Genomic DNA, 19875 nt, shown 5'->3' with positions numbered 1-19875 from the left:
CAGAAGAAAATAGAGTGACATATAGGGTGCTCAAAGAAGAGTGTTTGTGATCTAGGTCTTTTAATAACTAAGAAGACTGACTTTCAAGATGTAACAACCTAAGTAATGTATGATGCAAGTAATATTGTGCCCATGAGCCTTTCCTGAGAGACCCTCTAAAAAACATACTGCAGACAAGCATTACTCCAAAAACATTCTGCTGCTGCTGCTGCTGCTGCTGCTAAGTCACTTCAGTTGTGTCCGACTCTGTGCGACCCCATGGACTGCAGCCCACCAGGCTCCTCTGTCTGTGGGATTTTCCAGGTGAGAGTACTGGAGTGGGTTGCCATTGCCTTCTCCAAACTCTCGGCTAGATTTCATTATGTCAGGTGTCTGTCAGAATCTTCTGCAGCCAGAAGAGGGCACTGCCGAGCAGCGTGGCTCTGAGTTACCAATGCTTAGAGCCTGTCCCTGGCGGAAAGAACTGTGCAAGGCTTTACTAAAGAAATCAAATAACTAGATCATCCCTATACAGGCCTTCTTTCTTTGCAGAAAGAAACAACAGTTTCTAAATACATGTCAAGGCTAACAGATATAGATACCTACATAGATTTATGTAATTCTCTACAGCTGTATCTATAGGAGATCTAGGTGTCTTTCTTCTGTCAAAGAATCTCCCAAAGTTGAATTGAAGTTACTCTATTACAGTATTTATTCTTCCAGTTTATTCTGCTGCTAGTTATAAAATCAGTGCTCAGGGCCTCCTTGGTATGAATTAGAAATGTATTCTGACACCTTTATGTATAAAATAGATAAGTAATAAGGACCTACTCTATAGCACAGGGAACTCCACTCCAGGCCCTGTGGTGACCTAAATGGGAAAGAAATCCAAGGAAGAGGGCATCTATGTATACGTATAGCTGATGTACTGTGCTGTACAGCAGAAACTAACACAACATTGTAAAGCAACTGTACTCCAATAAAAAATATATATATTCTGTTTTGTTCAGTTCAAGTTTAGGACAAAGGAGATTTGGAGGCTCTTTAGAAATCATTTAGAAATCTTTGGGCTTCCCTGGTGACTCAGAATCTGAGTAAAAAGTCTTCCCAGGGTTGGGAAGATCCCTTGGGGAAGGAAGTGGCTACCCACTCCAGCATGCTTACCTGGAGAATCCCATGGACTGAGGAGCTACAGTCCACGGGGTCACAAAGAGTCGGACACGACTGAGCGACTAGTACTTTCACTTTTCTTTAGAAATTACGGGCAGTGCAGAAATAATTTTACAAACAATAGAACAGATACTGTCCCCAGCTTCTGCGAAGGTGTCTCCCAACATGAAGAGCACTGTTTTAAGTGTCAGCTGCCCCGTTACAGGGCCTGTAGCTGGGTGATTGCGTTCAGACCACCATCTTACACTAAGGGAAAGACACAGCCACGGCCTGTCTTTGTCGTTTGAAGATGAAACGCGAATTGGGGGTCCACCGTCCTCTCCTGAAACTCACCTCCTCAGGACCTCCATGGCCTGGGCCCTTTCATGACTGTGTGAACACCTTCCACTGAGTCTGCTGTCTCCAAAGGGACTCCACTCAGTGTTCCTAAGGAGATGTGCTGTTAAATCAATGCCCAAAGTCACTTGTCAGTCGAGGGGATAAAATGTAAGGAAGCTTTATGATTTGATCACAGCAAGCAGGCTTTTGCGTGTTACCCTGAAAATGTAATTTTTCAACAAAATGACTTCCACTCTTGTTTCCTTGTCTATACATTAATTTATTCTCCCAAGAGTTGTAGTGAATAATGAAACCAGCTCCATTTTTCATTATTGAGAACAGATGAGTATACTGGCTCTCCTCACATGAGAGAAACTGCCGGTGTGGTCAGCGGTCCTTCCCTTCATGACGGGTCTGCCGTGATGTAGGAAAGTTCTGTTGCTTGTGGACATGTCTTGCAGGTTGTCAGTTCTGCTGGGATGACCAGTTCTTCCCCAGCTCTGGCCATACGGCCGTGTGGGTTGACATGACTGCACCTGTTTCCAGGTGTGTCTGCAGACTGGGGCCCTGTGACTTTGTACCTCAAGTTACGTGTCTTTTGTTCAGCAGACCCTGGATGGTCTCTCTCTCTCTGAATACAGAGTTGTTCAGTCTCCTGCTTGATTGTCTTTCCTCAACTTTGTTTGAAACACATTGTGCCTTTTAGTATTTCCTCCACTCGCCTTGCTGAAAGGACCACCTCACTCAGCACTTAAATGGATAGTTTGCGCCAAATTAATCTGCCCTATGCTTCTGCTGCTAAGTCACTTCAGTCGTGTCCGACTCTGTGCGACCCCATACACATTTCCAATTTGAATCCTTTACCCACTGCCTCCTTTGCCTGAAGAAATCTTAACCAGCGTCCAGGCCTAGTACGACTTCCACTTCAGTCGAGTCTCTGCTAACTATTTCAGACACGCCTAGCTCTCCCCCACGCAGAACCTTACCACCCCTTCTCATTTTTCCTACAGTGCATATCACCTAACGCTTTAGTAACCTACCGTATCCTGCTTTTTTCTGATAACCTCACAGCCTTCGCTTCACGGTTCCTCCCCTACATACAAACCTTCAAGTTGCAGACTTTCAAAGATGTGAACGTGTGTTCCCACATCCAGTCACGTAGGTTCGCTCACGTGTCTGGTGGGCATTGTCAGGCGTATCCATCCTGTACAAATGAGTGCTTTTCTGCACCTTGCTGTACAGGGCTATATAGAGTACAGTGGTGCAGTAGCTTATTTCTTGCCTGATCACTCAATGCCAGCCCGATGCCAGCTGTTGTCCTGCGCTACTGTACTTTTCAAGGTGTGTGCATGCCTGCTTAGTCGCTTCACTCGTGTCTGACTCTTTGAGACCCCATGAACTGTAGCCCGCCAGGGTCCTCTGTCTGTAGGATTCTGCAAGCAAGAATACTGGAGTGGGTTGCCATGCCTGCCTCCATCCCAACTGAGGGATCAAACCTGGGTCTCCTACACTGCAGGCAGATTCTTAAGCACTGAGCTACTGGGGAAGCCCTACATTTCACGGTACTATACTGTAAAGATTAAAAGTATTCTCTTTATGTTTTGTGCTTGTTTGTTTCTTATGTAATATTTGTGTGAAATGTATTATAAACCTATTACAGTACAGTACAATACAGCTGATTGTGTTAGATGGGGTCCTCGGCTAACTTTGTTGATTGTTGTTCAGCCGCTCAGTCGTGTCTGACTCTTGGTGACCCCATGGACTGCAGCACGCCAGGCCTCCCTGTCCTTCACCATCTCCCAGAGCTTGCTCAAACTCATGTCCATTCAGTCAGAGATGCCATCCAGGCACTTTATCCTCTGTCACCCCCTTCTCCTCCTGCCTTCAGTCTTTCTGAGAATCAGAGTCTTTTCCAGTGAGTCGGATCTTTGCATCAGGTGGCCAAAAGATTGGAGCTTCAGCCTCAGCATCAGTCCTTGCAATGAATATTCAGGACTGATTTCCTTTAGGATTGGCTGGTTTGCTCTCCTTGCAATCCAAGGGACTCTCAAGAGTTTTCTCCAACACCACAGTTCAAAAGCATAAATTCTTTGGTGCTCAGCCTTCTTTATGGTCTAACTCTCACATGCATACATGACTACTGGAAAAACCACAGCTTTGACTTTGGACATAGTCCAAATTTGTTGGACTTACAAACAAATTGGACTTATAAATGCACTCTCAGAACAGAACTCATTTGTATATAGAAGACTTACTGTATAACTAGGCTTTTGGAGTCTGGTAAGCAAGACCTCAGGTTCTAAGGAGCTCTTTATCTCCAGTAGTCACTAAAATCATACTAAGGACTCAGTAAATCTAATCTGTTGATCAAAAATGAATAGGCCTTTGTCCCAGTACTGTTGGTGGTCTGCACTACCCCTCCTTGTTCCTGAATCTTTCCAGGCTGCTGTGCCTCTGTCCTCTGCTTCTACCCATTTCCCACCCGCTCTGGCTCCTCTATACGTGTCACCAATCACCTTCTGCAACTAGGAAGCTGAGTTTGGGGAGTGTGTCTTCCAGTTTGTAGCCAACCTCCAGGATTCCTTTTCTTGTCCATCCCCCTGCAATAATTTCATCATTGCAACAAGGAAGAAACCTTTAAAGTTCATCTCACTTTTGTCTTCATGTCTGTAGGCAAAAAAACAAAAAGCTCCTAAACTCATCATTCAGATTAGGACTGGGTCACAGGCCCAGAACCTGAATCAGATGTGATGTGGTTTAGGGAACATTGTACTGAAAGATGGCAATAGGGGTCCTGTAGTCATTGCAACCTTGAATTCTTTGAAGACTGAAAAGCCTGTGTGGTTGGAAGGAGTGCCCAATCCTGTCTGACTCCTTGAGATCCTCTGGCTGTAGCCCACTGGGCTCCTCTGTCCACGGAATTTTCCAGGCAAGCATACTGAAGTGAGTTGCCCCTTCCTCCTCGAGGGGATCTTCCTAACAGGGGGATCGAACCCGCATCTCCTGCATTTCAGAGGGTTTCTTTATCACTGAATTATCAGGGAAGCCAGATGTAAGGACATTTTATTACCAGGGAGCACAGCCAGTGTGTTGCCCCCATAGCTGTGACATGTGGCTGGAAAAGCTTGTTTGCAGTTATGTTCAAATAAAGAAATTAAAATTAAATGATAGAATCAATCATATGATGATGCTTCAGTGAAAACATGCATGCCTAGTGTTTTAATAGCGTAGCTGTTTCATGTATGTAATGATCTGTTGGTATGTTTCCCCTTTACATTCTGAAAACTAAAGTCACACTCTTAATTTTACAGCTTCGCAAGTCTGTCTTCAGCATCAGGGCAAGGAACCTTCTAGAAAAGGAGACTGCAGTCACGAAAATCTTAAGGTAACACCATTTAACATTGATACACAAACACGGTAGGGTTATATGAAACAAAAAAAAAGCTGTTTTTTAAAAATAATGAACAATTTTCTGAGTATTCATATATACTTCCTGCTAGAAAGTAGGTTGAGTAACTGTATGCTTAGAAATAATGTTAACCACATCATTGATGTCTTGAAAAAGTAATATTTTACTAACTCAATTGGTCATTTTCTCTTTCGTGTACTTAAACATAAATTTTAAGTACAGACAATGGCAGAAAGATGGAAATAATTTCTCCTTACAACTATTATGTCTTTTGTGATGTCTACAGGACAAGTCACAATCTAAGGGGAAAATGGTAAAAGGGAAAGCTTTCTGTATTTTTAGTTTGAGTCACAAAACCCAAAATATGTATTCGTTGTCATTCGAGAAGAACTCTGCCCAACCTGTGAAATGGGCGGTGGACTTCTGCTGCTGTTGTTGCTTATCAGCTCTGGGAACAAGGCAATGAGCTAAAGAAACTGTAGCTTCCTCTCAACTGCATTCCTGTGAGCTATGCGCAAACCGAAGAATTCTGGTCTTTAAAAACATGTTCCATATATTAACTAATTTGTTTTGTTTTGGCTTAGGATCCCTCTGTGTCCTACCAGTGGGACTCCATTAATAGGATGGGAGTGGGAAGATGGAGTATCATTGTTTAAAAAAACCCTTAAAAAACTAAGTTAACTTATATACGCCTGCTGCATGCTTCGTTCCCCAGTTGTGTCCGACTCTTCGTGACGCCGTGGACTGCAGCCTGGTCAGTAGCCCCCCAGGCTCCTCTGTCCATGGGACTTTCCAGGGAAGAGTACTGGAGTGGGTTGCTATTCCCTTCTCCAGGGGATCCTCCCAACCAGGGGATTGAACCTGCATCTCCTATGTCTCCTGAATAGCAGGTTCTTTATTCCCTGAGCCATCAGGGAAGCCCTGACTTATTTATAGTACCTGTTAAACATTCACTTTATGCTCACCTTTACATGAACACAAATCACAAAATTAGATCATAATTCATAAAACTGGATATTCTGTCAGGTGGGCTCATAGAAGCTTGAACCTGAATATTATAGAAGCTTGAATCTAAAATATTAAAGAGATAAATATGACATATAACAGGTCAGTTATTTCTGAAGTGTAGTCAAGTTGGGGGTAAAGAAATGATTAAGAAGAATATGAATTTTAAAAATTTTTATAATTATGTATCAATGTTAATAAATTTAAAAGAATTAATACCACAATAAAGTGATTGTAATTTATTGATTTATATTTACTATGAGGGAAACCCCCCTCATCAAGGCTATGGTTTTCCAGTAGTCATGTATGGATGTGAGAGTTGGACTATAAAGAAAGCTGAGTGCCGAAGAATTGATGCTTTTGAACTGTGGCATTAGAGAAGACTCTTGAGAGTCCCTTGGACTGCAAGGAGATCCAACCAGTCCATCCTAAAGGAGATCCAACCAGTCCATCCTAAAGGAGATCAGTCCTGGGTGTTCATAGGAAGGACTGATGTTGAAACTGAAACTCCAATACTTTGTCCACCTGATGCGAAGAGCTGACTCATTTGAAAAGACCCTGATGCTGGGAAAGATTGAGGGCAGGAGGAGAAGGGGATGACAGAGGATGAGATGGTTGGATGGCATCACCGACTTAATGGACATGGGTTTGGGTGGACTCCAGGAGTTGGTGATGGAGAGGGAGGTCTGGCGTGCTGCAGTTTATGGGGTGGCAAAGAGTCGGACACGACTGAGCAACTGAACTGAACACATCTTTATGTGTCCACTGCCTTTAATGCCCTTTCTACCATCTGTGGCTCAACAATTCAGTCATCAGCTATTGAGATGGAGTTTGCATTTCTGTTATTTCATTTACCTTCTTGATTTGGGAGTGATTTTGAGAAGAGGGAAAATAAGTGGTGACTCTGAGCTACCATCTTTACTGCAGAAATCTATTCTAGTCTATGTCTTTTGAATTTTTACCTCCCTGGTGGCTCAGATGATAAAGAGTCTGCCTGGGATGCAGGAGACCTGAGCTCAAATCCCCTGGGTCAAGAAGATCCCCTTGGAGAAAGGAATGGCTACCCGCTCCAGTATTCTTGCCTGGGGATTTCCATGGACAGAGGAGTCACAAAGAGTTGGACACAACTGAGCAGCTTTCACTTTTGCATATTACCTTCCAAAAATAAATATAACTGATTTTTAGTAACAGCATTCTTAAAATGTTTAGGATTGGTGGACCCAGCTGGGCAGGGTGTTGGCCAGAGTCTTAATGAGAATCAATTAGAACCAATCTGAACCAATTAGAGTCTTAATGAAAACCAGTGAGAACCAGTTCACACTGGAACAGTGTGTCCAGTTGATGACCTGTTTTCTAGAGAAAGAAAATGGTCCTTTAGTCTGTAGTTCAGATGAATGGATTTTCGGAAAGTTCTTGAAGCTAACAATGAAAGTACTTCTTGGTTATGGCCTTAAATTCCTGGACATTCATTTTCCTGGAATGAATATTCAAGTCCTATTGATGGAGGGGTCTTGGTTCTTAGTACTGATATTGAAGCTGTGGAATTACCAGGGTTCTCACTTAGCAGGGAACCCACATTTTCAAATATCCATCTTCTGTTTGAAACAGGATCTGAGTTATTCTGGCAAAGAGCATGCTGTATACCTCCCTGTGAACAGGAAATTCAAGTCCACAAAGAAAAAAGAATTCCAGAGAGAGGCTGGAGTGTTGAATCAGTGGTGGGGTCACCAGTGATTTCTACATATTATAATCTGTATATAATTCTACATAATATAATCATCTTTCAGTTGTATTTTTCTACTATTATTTTTTGACATTAATGTGTGCTTTGAAAATTGAAATTAACTTCTAGGTATGTATAGGAACACTTTGATGAGAAACAAAAATAGGGCGTTTTAACAGAACTTGAGAACACTGTCGAAAGCTTAAATGCAGGTGATTCACTTGGCACTAATGGGCCAGACTTACCTGGAGAGTCTTGTGAGAAAGAAGATGGCACTAAATTATAAAATCCAAGGTTGCTATTAAATTCACTTTTGTTTTGACTTTGTCTACACTGTTCAGCTCCACTAGAGAGAGCTTTCTTCAAAAGGCAGTGACCTTTATACCACATCAGATGAAATCAAAACACCAAGCAGTGTGCTTTCAAAAGCATCGCCCCCTCTCCTGAGATTTCTCTAATTCGAGCCCTGAAATTGAGCAAAAACGCATTATCATTCCTGTGAGGCTGAATGCATCGAGAAATGTCAGAATAAAATAATTAAACATTTTCCATTATTTTAGAAAGTTCCATCCTTTTGCAGTTCACCGTCAGTATCTCTTTAGCTAGAGACGGAATCTTTATAACCTCTCTGAGTGCTCAGTATGGTGTGATTTTTGTAATGTGATGTTTGGATCTATGACATAATTTTCTTTTCCATACACTGAATTAATATGTTTAAAATATAGCTACTTACTGTTTAAAAACTAAATATATTTAATGACTTATTGGGTCAGTTTTTCTCATTACTTTTTTCAAAGTTTATTCCCTAAATTGTTCCTACACTGAAGTAATGGACATTTTAATATAATAAAACAATATACCAAAACTGAGTAGTTTCTCTCTCTCTCTCTCTATATATATATATATATATATATATATATATACACACACACTTTTTTTTTCAATCTTTTGGCCACACCACACAGCATATGGGGTCTAAGTTCCCTGACCAGGGATCGAACCTGCACCCTCTACATTTTGACCTCATAGGATTACCTGAGCATGTATATCAAGTACTTACTCAGCAGCCCTGTAGCCAAAATAAGTAAGAATCCTGGCTCCATGCCTTCTGGATGTCTGACATTGGGCAAGTTGCTTATGTCTCTGCACCTCTGTTTTCTCATCTCTTAAATGAGGTCTGTAAATTTATAGCTGCTGACTTATAGGAGAGGGTTAAACAAGCTGGTATCTGTAGGTGAGTTTCCATTATTGGCAACAAGTTAGGGGAGACCCACGGTTGCCCCTGAGGGACAAGCAACTGACAGCTACCTTTCAAAGCTGATCCTCCAGGGCCTGCTGCAGAATGTCCACTGTTGTCCAGCAGAGGCCAGATCTAAGGAGCATAAAATGCTTTTGACACATCAGTGTGCTCTTTTCCAGGTTGGTCCCAAAATTCCTGCTTACCCAGCTAGAAGCAGTGTACTGCTGCAGCTCAGTTGAGAAGCTTCCCTGGTGGCTCAGTCGGTAGAGAAGCCACCTGCAGTGCAGGAGATCTAGGTTCAATCCCTGGGTCAGGAAGATCCCCTGGAGAAGGGAATGGCAACCTACTCCTGTATTCTTGCCTGGGAAATCCTATGGACAGAGGAGCCTGGCAGGCCACAGTCCATGGGGTCACAAGAGTCGTACATGATTTAGTGACCAAACCACTGCCACCACCAACTTTGCTAGACTGGCTAACATCTTTAGGGTATCATCAGATCATTTGTTTAATTCATTTGCTGGATGCTTATTGTCGGATATAGTTGTGAACTAACAACAGATTTCTCAGCCCAGGTTAGCATCCCCAATAGCCGACGGGAGCTCCTGGATGTGGGGAACTGTGATCTTTGTAATGCCCAAAGGGAGGCTGTGAAAGTCTCCATTCTGCTTGGATGGGCCAGGAAATAAAACAGTCCTGTCTCAGAAGTGGGACACCTACAGAGGCGTTGGCAGGAAGCCTAGTCAAACAGGTAGAGACCAGCATCCCGCAGAGAGGTTTGGGGGTGGCCTCAGGTGTTGGTAAAGTGGAGCCTGATGGGCTTGGCAGCCAGAACAGTGACAGTAAGCAGGATTTAATCGAGATCGTTGGTTCAGAGGGGCTGGTGCCCAGGGCAAGGGAGCAGCTGAACAGAAGGTGTGACTGCCAACATGGGCACCACGGACAGACCAGGGACCACTGGGACACCATGGCATCGTGCAAGGGCTGTAATTCCTGCCTGGAACCTTCCGTGTGCACACAGCGTTGGCGCTCCATAACTTCAGGATGGTTGAGGGCTTAGCTGGAGTAGGTCCTTCCTGGGCCGTGGGCTCAGCGAGGTATTCTCTTGATCCGCTGGCATCTCTGAGGGTCTTATTCTCCCAGCTCTCTCTCCCCAAGGGAGATGAACTGACATCTGGACTCTTCCCTAGGATGTGAGCATCTAAGTCTTATTCCCCTGGAAGGCATGGCAAACCTGATTTTGAACTGATGGAGGAGATCTTGGAATTTTCTAGAGGAAGAAATTCAAATTAAATCCCAAGGATTCCCTCCAAAGTCCACCTGTCCCTGTGCGCTTTGCTAGCTGTGAGAGCAGGGGAGTTTGAGGAGAGGACAAAGAGCCTCTTCATCCAGCTCTGCCTTGTCTTGTCTAGACTGGAGCTGCCGGTTCTCTGAGCAGATTCTCGGGGAGTCTAAGAGCGCTTCGCGATGCAGAGCACGATTTCTTATCCCTTTCCCATGGAACACGTTCTCCTTTTCAAATTATTGTTTCATCTGTTAGCCCCAGAGTTCACAACTTCTGGGTAAGGTCACGGGAGTTCTGTGCAGCTCCGTGCCCTGGGCACGGCTCACAGGGCACGCACAGCATCCCCGAGAGGATGCGAGGACCGTGCACATCCCAGAACCCGGGGCCAGACTTGCCAGAGCTCAGTGAGACCTGCTTCAGCCCCTGGGGGGTGCGGTGCACCAGGAAGACCCCGCAGACGAGAGGAAGCAGGCTGAAACTGGTCAGCCTGCCGACACCAAGGCAAATTATTATAACCAAGGTTAGCAAGAATAACCTGAAGTTTTAAGGAAAGAGAGTATGGGGCATTAGTGCACCCTTTATTAATTAAATTAAGTTAAATTATTACTATCTGATTTATGAAATAGATGTATTAATATATTGATTATGTTTAGAAATACATAGACTTTTAGTGTGACTCTATCAGAATTGCCATTATACAGTAATCAAATATTTCATGTAAATATTAAATACTATTGTAAATATTTATCTGTGATTTTGTTAAGTCTGCCTAACCATTGGCTTTCCTTATGAAGATTTTCCTCGTACTTAAAAAACTTATAGACTGGTTGGAAGACCATTTGGAGATATGGAGAATAAGTAAATGGGTAGAAATTAGCTGTATTCAGAAAACAATAAACTAAGGCAATAAGATATGTGGGAGACTTCCCTGGTGGGCCAGTAGTTAAGACTCCACACTTGCACTTCAGGGGCTTGGGTTCAATCCCTGGTGGGGGAATTTCTGCATACCATATGGTACAGCCAGGAAAAATAATTAGTTAATTTTTTTTAAAAAAAGACTCCATGGGTGCATGCATTTGAATAAAACATAAAATAGTGAAAATTTCAAGAAGGCAAAATATAACTTAATTGAAACAATATATTCTTCTTTTGTTTGCTTTTACCAACTAAACTTTCTTTCCTTGCTGCTGCTGCTGCTGCTGCTAGTCACTTCAGTCGTGTCCGACTCTGTGTGACCCCACAGACGGCAGCCCACCAGGCTCCTCCGTCCATGGGATTCTCCAGGCAAAACCACTGGAGTGGGTTTCCATTTCCTTCTCCAATGCATGAAAGTGAAAAGTGAAAATGAAGTAGCTCAGTCATGTCCGACTCTTCGCAACCCCATAGACTGCAGCCTATCAGGCTCCTCCGTCCATGGAATTTTCCAGGCAAGAGTACTGGAGTGGGTTGCCATTGCCTTCTCCCCTTTCCTTGAACTTTGAAAAATGTTTTGAGATATAATTAACGTATGTGTTAGTTTCAGGTGTACAGCATAATGATTCTAGGAGGTCTGTATATACTATGAAATGATCACCACAAAGAAGTCTAGGTAACATCCATCGCCTTACACAGTAAAATAATATATTCTGTTTTTCTAGATAGTACCTGATTTGTAGTAATCAAAATATATTTCATTGACATAGTGTATGATTTGTAGATTACTTTCAGATAAGCCCCCAAAATGATTGTATTAATACTATGGATTAGGAGAGCTACTATTAAATTTTACCTAACAGATGTGGGAAGATATTTTGACTAGGTTTTTCTTTTACTGTTTTATCATTGATGGGCAAAGCAGCAAGTAATAGAGGAAGATGCATATCTCTAGAAAAATCAGTTTGAATGGTTTATGCAACATTTGGCAGATTTCATTTTTGTTATTAAAAAGCTCAGCCTTTGCATAGCAGTTGACATTTTTCTGAATCCTCAGCAAGGTTCACCTCACAGTGAATGGTACAGGGTTTCAGATACTTTATTTACTGAATTTCGATAGATGCACTAAAGGCATGGATTTCTCAAGAGGCCATTTTCCTTCTCACGTATGGTACCTGTGTACGATAAGACTTAAGGCTTCTTTCATTTTTCAATCTAAAACAGTGAGGTTCTGGTTGTCAGTGTAGTTACATGTCTACGTATGATAACATTTTCTTGAAAAACACAAGATTGGAAGGAACTGATTCTCTGCAGCTATTGAAGAGCCGTCCTCAGGACTGGGCTGACTCACAAAGGAGCTGGATCTTCAGTACGATATAAACTATAAACCTATAAACGCAGCTCTTCTCTCATTGCCGGAGGCCAGGAGCGAGGCACTCACCGTTAGCTTTAGCATTGTGGAGGCAGGTGAGAGCCCTTCCCAGGAAGCACTCATCTGTTCTCTTCCCAAGTTCTGAAGCCGTGGTTTTACATCATCACCCCTGAAGGACTCTCTCTCTATTCTCTCTTGATGTTGTTGCTGTTGTTCAGCCACTACCGTCCTGTCCGCCTGTTTGCGACCCCATGCACTGCAGCGCGCCAGGCTTCCTTGTGATGCCCTCCAGTGTCTCCCAGAGTGTGTTCAAACTCAACTCCATTGAGTCGGTGATGCCATCCAACCCTCTCATCCTCTGCTGCCCCCTTCTCCTCCTGCCCTCAATCTTTCCCACCATCGGGGTCTTTTCCAGTAAGTCTCTTGATGTGATTATCTTACATTAACCACATCTGATAATACTTTACAAGGGGACCCTCAACTTCAACGTTCTGCGAAGTCACATTGCCATGCCTTTAGATGATAATGACATTTAATACCGGACACTTAATACCAAGTAATTTAACTTCTCTATAATGTATGAAAATAATTTGAAGACTCACAGGCCTCTGTCTTTCATTATGGAACGTACAGACTTTTCCCATCCTGTGTCCGGGAACATTAAGAAAGAAGATATGGAGACAGCTAAGAAAGAAACCAAGGACCCCCTGCTACTGTCTCTATAAACAACTTGTTGTGTTTAAAGGCTAATAAAGCCCCAAGATCTCTCTTAGAATCATCATCTTTGGGCCAGTCTTAAAATATTTTAGATGGAGACATGTCAAGAAAAATAGAGACAATTTCTTAAGACACAATTCTCTCCCCTCGACCTCCATAAAAGATTTTATATAAATATATGGCTGTCATATAAGGGGTAATTGAAATTCCACAGCACAAAGGCAAGGCAGAGAAGGAGGGGAGAAAGTCAATCTTTCATATTTTTTTTCAAAGGCTTGGCAAGAAACCAGGGGTAATATTTTTGCAACTGGGAGTTCGTGTTTGCTGAAGAATATTCCCACGTTTGAGTCATCATCAGGGGTCCTAGTCTTGTTTTACTTTCAAAGGTAGAGAGGGCGGAACGCTAACCCCAGCTGGGAGAAGGAGCATGCCCCCCTGTCCTTCTCCTCCAGGGAGCAAGGATAAAGGGATTACAGATGCCTGCATAATGGAGAATTTCCTCACTCAGACAAGACAAAAGGCTTCATTATTTTTCACCAGACCCTTGAAGCCTTGTGCCTTCCAGTTCCAGAAGCCAGGCAAGCTGACCAAGTGTTTTGTTTTGTTTTTAATTTTAAGCCCACAAAATGGAGTTTCTAAGAACCTGGCTTCAAGGGCTTGCCATTATGAAGGGATAAAGGAAAGATATTGAAGACCTTCATGTCACAACTCTTAGGGTCTTCCCCCTCCCGGACGAGCCAGACTGTCTCTGGGGATCACAGTGTGTGTCTTCAACACCTGAGCATTGTCTTCCTTCCATGCAACCAGAAGGCATCTAAATTCTTAGGAAAAATGTAAAGCGGCAAAATAGAATTGAAATGAATCTTCGAGTACTTTTCCTTCGGACTAGGTTTTTTTCCTGAGTAACTTTAACAATGAATGCATCTAATTTCTTGTTGGTAAAAGAGTAACAGTCTCAAATTCCTCCCTTATTTACTGTTTTGATTTGGCCGTAGATTGCTGTAAGACACGGTATATGGTGACCTTGTTCCCAGTGATGGTTTGTAAGTTTCTCTTAATAACTTTCTCATAGAATATAGATAAAGCTTTATAAGCTTTCTACTTGCAAGGAACACTGATTTTTTATTCCCGTCTCAGGGTCTCCTCTATCATAGACATGCAGCGTGTTTCTTGCGTGGTGTAGTATTCAAGTGAAAGTGAAGTCGTTCAGTCATGTCCAACTCTTTGTGACCCCATGGCTTGTAGCCTGTGAGACTCCTCTGTCCATGGGATTTTCCAGGCAAGAGTACTGGAGTGGGTTGCCATTTCCTTCTCCAGGAGATCTTCCCAACCCAGGGATCAAACCCGGGTCTCCTGCATTGCAGGCAGATGCTTTACCGTCTCGGCTACCAAGGAAGCCCAATGAATAAAAAAAAAGTAAAAGTCAATGAATAAAAAATAAATAAAAGGTTAGCAGTATTCTAACTTGAGGTCAAATTAAGATTATTTAATGTCCCCTTTCAAACGCACAGTTCAAACACATGCTCTTTTGTTTGTGAGTATTTCCATGCTTCGTGAGCATAAAAGGATCAAAAAAGAAATGAAAATATTTGATCTTTGCAGATGTCAAGGTTTGTTCATTTAACAAATGTTTGTTGAGCACCTACTGTGTATAAGGTGGAGTCATTGGTGACCAGCCGGGGTGTCTTGGAGCTCTTTGGAGCCAGGCACATGTGAGGATCGGCAGGACCACTGAGAACGATGTGGAAAGCGAGGTCCCTGCTGGGGGAAGATGGGACCCGGAAGGGCTGTCAGAGGCAGACCATACAGGACTTTGCAAGTCAAGCTGAGCTTTGGGTCTTCATCTTTCTCTGAGGAGCAATAGGATGTTGAGGATTTTAAGGCAGTGATGATAACGGTATTCATTACCTATTACTGTGTTGCAAACTACTCCACAATTAGTGATTTAACCAGCACGTGGATGAACTCACAACTTTGGTTAAGAAGCTGGGCATGTGTTGCTTTCTGCCATGTATCAGCATGACTCAGCCACAGGTATACATGTGTCTCCTTCCTCTGAAACCAATACAGTATTGTAAAGCAATCATCCTTCAATGAAAAATAAATAAAAATTAAAAAGGTAGGCATGGCTTCGTGGGGTCTCTGGCTCTGGGTCTCTCACAAAGCTGCAGGCGTTTTGAGGGGAATGGGAAGCATCCCCTTCCTAGCTCACTTGCACAGTTGTTAAGAAGCTTGTGTGCCTCCTGGGAGCCCCCCATCTCTTAGGAAAGGGGTCTCTCCTTAGAGCAGCTCCCAGCATGCTGCCTTCTTCCTCGAGCAAGTGAGAGACTGCAGAAGGTGGAACCACAGTGTCTGGTGACCTCTTCCATCCCTTCTGCCTTCTGTTCATTAAAAGCAAGTCTCTTAAGTCCTGCCTGCACTCAAGGGGCTACACAAAGGCAGGGAAACCAGTGTAACCAACAGTGTAGTCTGGTTGCTCGCCACTCAAAAGCCAATACAGAGGGCGTGCGTGCATGCTCAGTCGTGTCTGACTTTGGACTTTACCAGGAAAAATACTGGAGGGGGTTGCCATCCTCTTCTCCAGGGAATCTTCCCAACCCAGGGATCAAACCTGCGTCTCCTGAGTCTCTGAATTGGAAGACGGGTTCTCTATCACTGAGCCACCTGGGAGGGTAAAATAGAGGGCAGGTTGGTGGAAAGGAGAGTTTGTTTTCTTTTGGATGCCAGCAGCTGGGTAGGAGGTGGGTGTGGATTCTGTCCAAAGGCTGATTCCTCCCCAACCCCAACATCAGGGGGCATGAGCTTCTATAGAGAGAGGGAGGGGGCTCCACACAGCAGCAGCAGTCAGCCCTGACGGGCATCTTGAAGTCGGTCATTGGTGGCCTAAGCAGCATCGTGTTGATTGGTTTAAGTCGTTAATCTTCAGTTCCAGGGTCGGTTTGTTTGCATTTCTTGAGGCTGGTTCTCAGGATTGTGGCAGGTTTTGGACACGACTTAGCAATGGAGAACACAAGCACTCACATCACAGCTACAGTCTGGTCATGCTGTCGTTCACTTCTCTGCCTGGCGGGGGTTTCAGTATCTATAAGACAACTCGCAGGATATGGCTCAGGATATTATCTACAGCCATGAGAAGGAACTAAAGGTCCTTGACTATGCTTAATGACTAAACTATTCCTGCTTGGTCTCCTTGGTCTGTTTCCCTTTGTTTCTGCGTGTTCTCACTTCTCTGATTAAGCTTCTTTGCTGAAGTTTTTCCGCAGACAACAGACAGGTGGAGGATGGGCAGCGGGGAAGGCCACAGGGTCCTGCCCCGCATCGCCAGGAGGTCACCATCACACCACGGATGGTCACCTCAGACATCACTTTGCCTGGGATAATAATACGTTTGTGGAGACCAGTTAAGATGCTGCAACTCTGGTCCAGAGAGTACATCACCATTCACAGTCAGAAGAGAAAAGACTTACCGTCCAATGCAGATGTCCATCAGACTTACTGTCCTCCGCCTCCGCCCTCTATCAAATGTTTCAGCATCAGCCGTGACACAGGACAAGACCGAAGAGTCGGTAACGGAAATTGACATTTAAATCCAGCATCAGTGTTCCCGAAGCACTCGCACGTTCATCACCCTGCTTGGTCCTTCCCGCACCCTATGAAGTCAGTATTCTCGTCCCCACGTTTTACACACATGGTATGGAGACTCAAACAAGACACATCCGTTGCCTGAGGTCCCGTAGCTCGTAAAAGCTGAGGTCAGAAGTGTTTGATTCTAAACCGTGTGTTTTTGCAAATCATCTTCTCCGTTAAGTCTCCAGGCAAAGGCAGAACTTTGAAGCCCCTCTGTACTGCTGGGTGGATTTGCTACTCTGAACCTGAGACTAGCAAGTTCTAGGTCTTGCCTCCCCCGCTACACACACAGGTACACACACACACACACTCGTCTCTACTCTCTGTACATCCCCACCTCCCCCTGTCTTCCATCAGTCCCTTCACATGCCAGGAACTTTGCTTCTAGGAATATGAGTTTGAGTGATAAAATGCGCTGTGAAAAATGCACAGTCTAGGAAGGAAAGTAACTAATGCCGTAAGCATTAAACAAGCTTGGTTAATAACATGGCTACCGGAACATGGAACACCATCCTTTCATACTTTTACCTCAGTGAAATATTTATTTCTCACTTGATGTCACTTCTTAGAAACTGTTTATATCAGAGTTTGTATTTATATGACACTCATGTCGAAACTCAATTTGGTAGTTCATAGTTTGGATGACAGTCCATGCTTACACATAATAAAATTGTATTTCTTTTTAAAGATAGTAAAGCAAGCTTTTACCATACTTTTGGGTGAACCTTGGCCCATTGCATTAGAAACTCTGTAACCTCTTAGTAGCAGCAGTTGTGCCAGATGGCAGTGACTTTTCTACCAAGCTTACTGTTTTCTTGAATAACAAAATATTTTACGTGTATCAGAGATGGTGACATTGGCTTATGCGTGAAGCTGTTGTATTTATGCAGAAACATCCTAATGCTGCATCTTTGCTGCACCTGCTTCCAAGCCCAGGTGTTCTCAGGGCATCCTTCCCCACGCCCTTGCTCCCAGCAGCCCCCCTCTGCCCCACATCCATAGCCTTCTCTCTGAGTTTCTTGCATCATGCACAGAGAACCCGGTTTGGGCATCTAGTCGCTTTGTATTGGGTTGTCCAAAAAGTTCATTCCGTTTTGTGGAAAAATTCAAATGAAGTTTTTGGCCAACTCAGTATATAAGGTTTTTCCCATATATTTTCTTCTTGTATAGACTTCTTATTTGCTTATTTCTGACTGAGCTGGGTCTTCCTGCTGCACGGGCTTTCTCTAGTCGCAGCGAGCAGGGCTGCTCTTCATTGTGGTTTGCAGGCTCCTCACTGGAGTGGCTTCTCTTGTTTCGAAGCACAGGCTCCAGGGCACGGACTGCAGTGGTTGCAGCTCGCAGGCTCTAGAATGAAGGCTCAGTAGTTGTGACTGTAACTGCCCTCATGGGCCCCACGGGCAGACAGTGACCACTGGGGCTGAGACAAGCATGCTTTGTCTGCCCATGGGATTTTCCAGGCAAGAATAACGGACGGGGTTGCCAGTTCCTTCTCCAGGGGATCTTCCCAATCCAGGGATCGAACCCGTGTCTCCTACATCTCTTGCATTGTCAGGCAGATTCTTCACCGCTGCGCCACCTGGGAAGTCCAAAAAAATTTGCCTTCACCCAATTTACTTTGGCCACCTGATGCAAAAAACTGACTCATTGGAAAAGATCCTGATGCTGGGAAAGAATGAAGGCAGGAGGAGAAGGGGGCGACAGAGGATGAGATGGTTGGATGGCGTCACTGACTCATTGAACATGAATTTGAGCAGGCTTCAGGAGTTGGTGATGGACAGGGAAGCATGGCGTGCTGCAATCCATGGGGTCACAAAGAGTCAGACATGACTGAGCAACAGAACTGAACTGAATTTGCTATGAATATGACTCTCAGTGTTCAGTAAAGAAACCCTAGACTTTCTCTCTAGAGTTTCCTAGTTCAAAAGATGCTGGACCTCCTCAAAGGAAAGAACGAGATTTCAGAACATTTGGTCTAAGAAAAGACTCCACAAGAGGACTGACTGCTGGATGGAGGTGGAGGCTGTTGAGCTTCGTTTTGGTACTAGAGTTGGAGGTGGGATGCTGCGGTGTGAGGCTGGCAGATGATGGCCTGAAATGCCAAAGGGGGCCATTATCGCAAAGACACAAGGGCCCATCTGCCTGATTTCACTCTCCTTGGATCTTGTGGGCACCTTGTAGCCCCGGGGAAGGAGGAGGAACGTCAACAGCCTGTGCTCAGAGAGCAAGAAGACTAGCAGAGGCCTCTCGCCCAGCAACCGGAAACCACAGAGGCTGATGCTCTGAAGTCCCTTGTTACATATTTTAACTGATCCAGAGTTACAGAGCATTCTCTTCTTTTTTTTTTCTATCAGTATCTAGTTTGAAATCCTTCCGGCTAACAGTGTTTATAACAGGGAAGGAAGTGGTAGGAAAAGGATACTAAAGCAAATAGTTTCATCTGTTACATTTAAGTGGCCGTCTTAGTCTGATTAACCACAGGTTTTCTGATTGCAAGATAGAGCTAAAAACCAGCCCCGTGACCCTAGCCTGGATGAGCGAATCACATAGAAATGAAAGATTCACCTATGGACTGCAAAGCTGCATGTCACATGCACGGCTGAAATGCCAACCTTTTGAGTATTCTTTTCTGAATTCTCTAGATCCAGCAGGAAAGAGAGAGCTGGTCATCAGTCAGAGAGGAAAAGGGGAGTCGCTTTTTCCCCACTGCTTCAGCCATGCCGTTGGAGGGGATGGAGGAGGAGATGTCCTGGGGGGAGGGATTGTCTCCATAGAGACCTGCCTGTCCTGTTCAATCAGAGGAGGGGGTCCCTGCTGTGGTCCTGACTCTTCTCCAGCAAGTATGCCCAGGCATCTTCAGGCTGGGCTACTGGGCCCAGCAGTTTTCTTTTTTTTAATCACAGGCGTCTTAAAGCCAGTTACATTCTACGTATTTCAAACATCAAGGACACCCAACGCAGAAGGGTATTTTATAATCAAGTTGTATGTGTTGTATATCTAAGACCTATAGGTCTCAGCCACTTTAGAGGAGAGTCTTGGGATGAAAAATAAAAGTTAACTAAGAAAGTGGTTGAAGGTTAAGGCTTGATGGTTTACACAAATGACAGGGTCCTGTATATGC

The 19875-nt window shown here is 44.0% G+C and overlaps 1 protein-coding gene across 1 annotated transcript in view; it reads left to right on the top strand.

The window, feature by feature from the left end:
- The window catches only part of NALCN (sodium leak channel, non-selective), a 297953-nt gene that overhangs the window by 222110 nt on the left and 55968 nt on the right, over positions 1–19875 (top strand). Inside the window, exon 18 of the mRNA XM_040267414.1 lies at positions 4779–4852. Coding sequence (XP_040123348.1) covers positions 4779–4852 — 74 coding nt within the window. The remainder of the gene's footprint in view (positions 1–4778; positions 4853–19875) is intronic.

Source organism: Oryx dammah, unplaced genomic scaffold (genome assembly GCF_014754425.2).
Source record: "Oryx dammah isolate SB20612 unplaced genomic scaffold, SCBI_Odam_1.1 HiC_scaffold_24, whole genome shotgun sequence".
NCBI lineage: Eukaryota > Metazoa > Chordata > Mammalia > Artiodactyla > Bovidae > Oryx > Oryx dammah.
Note: the sequence above shows the minus strand (reverse complement) of the source record. Positions and strands in the feature narration are given on the sequence as shown.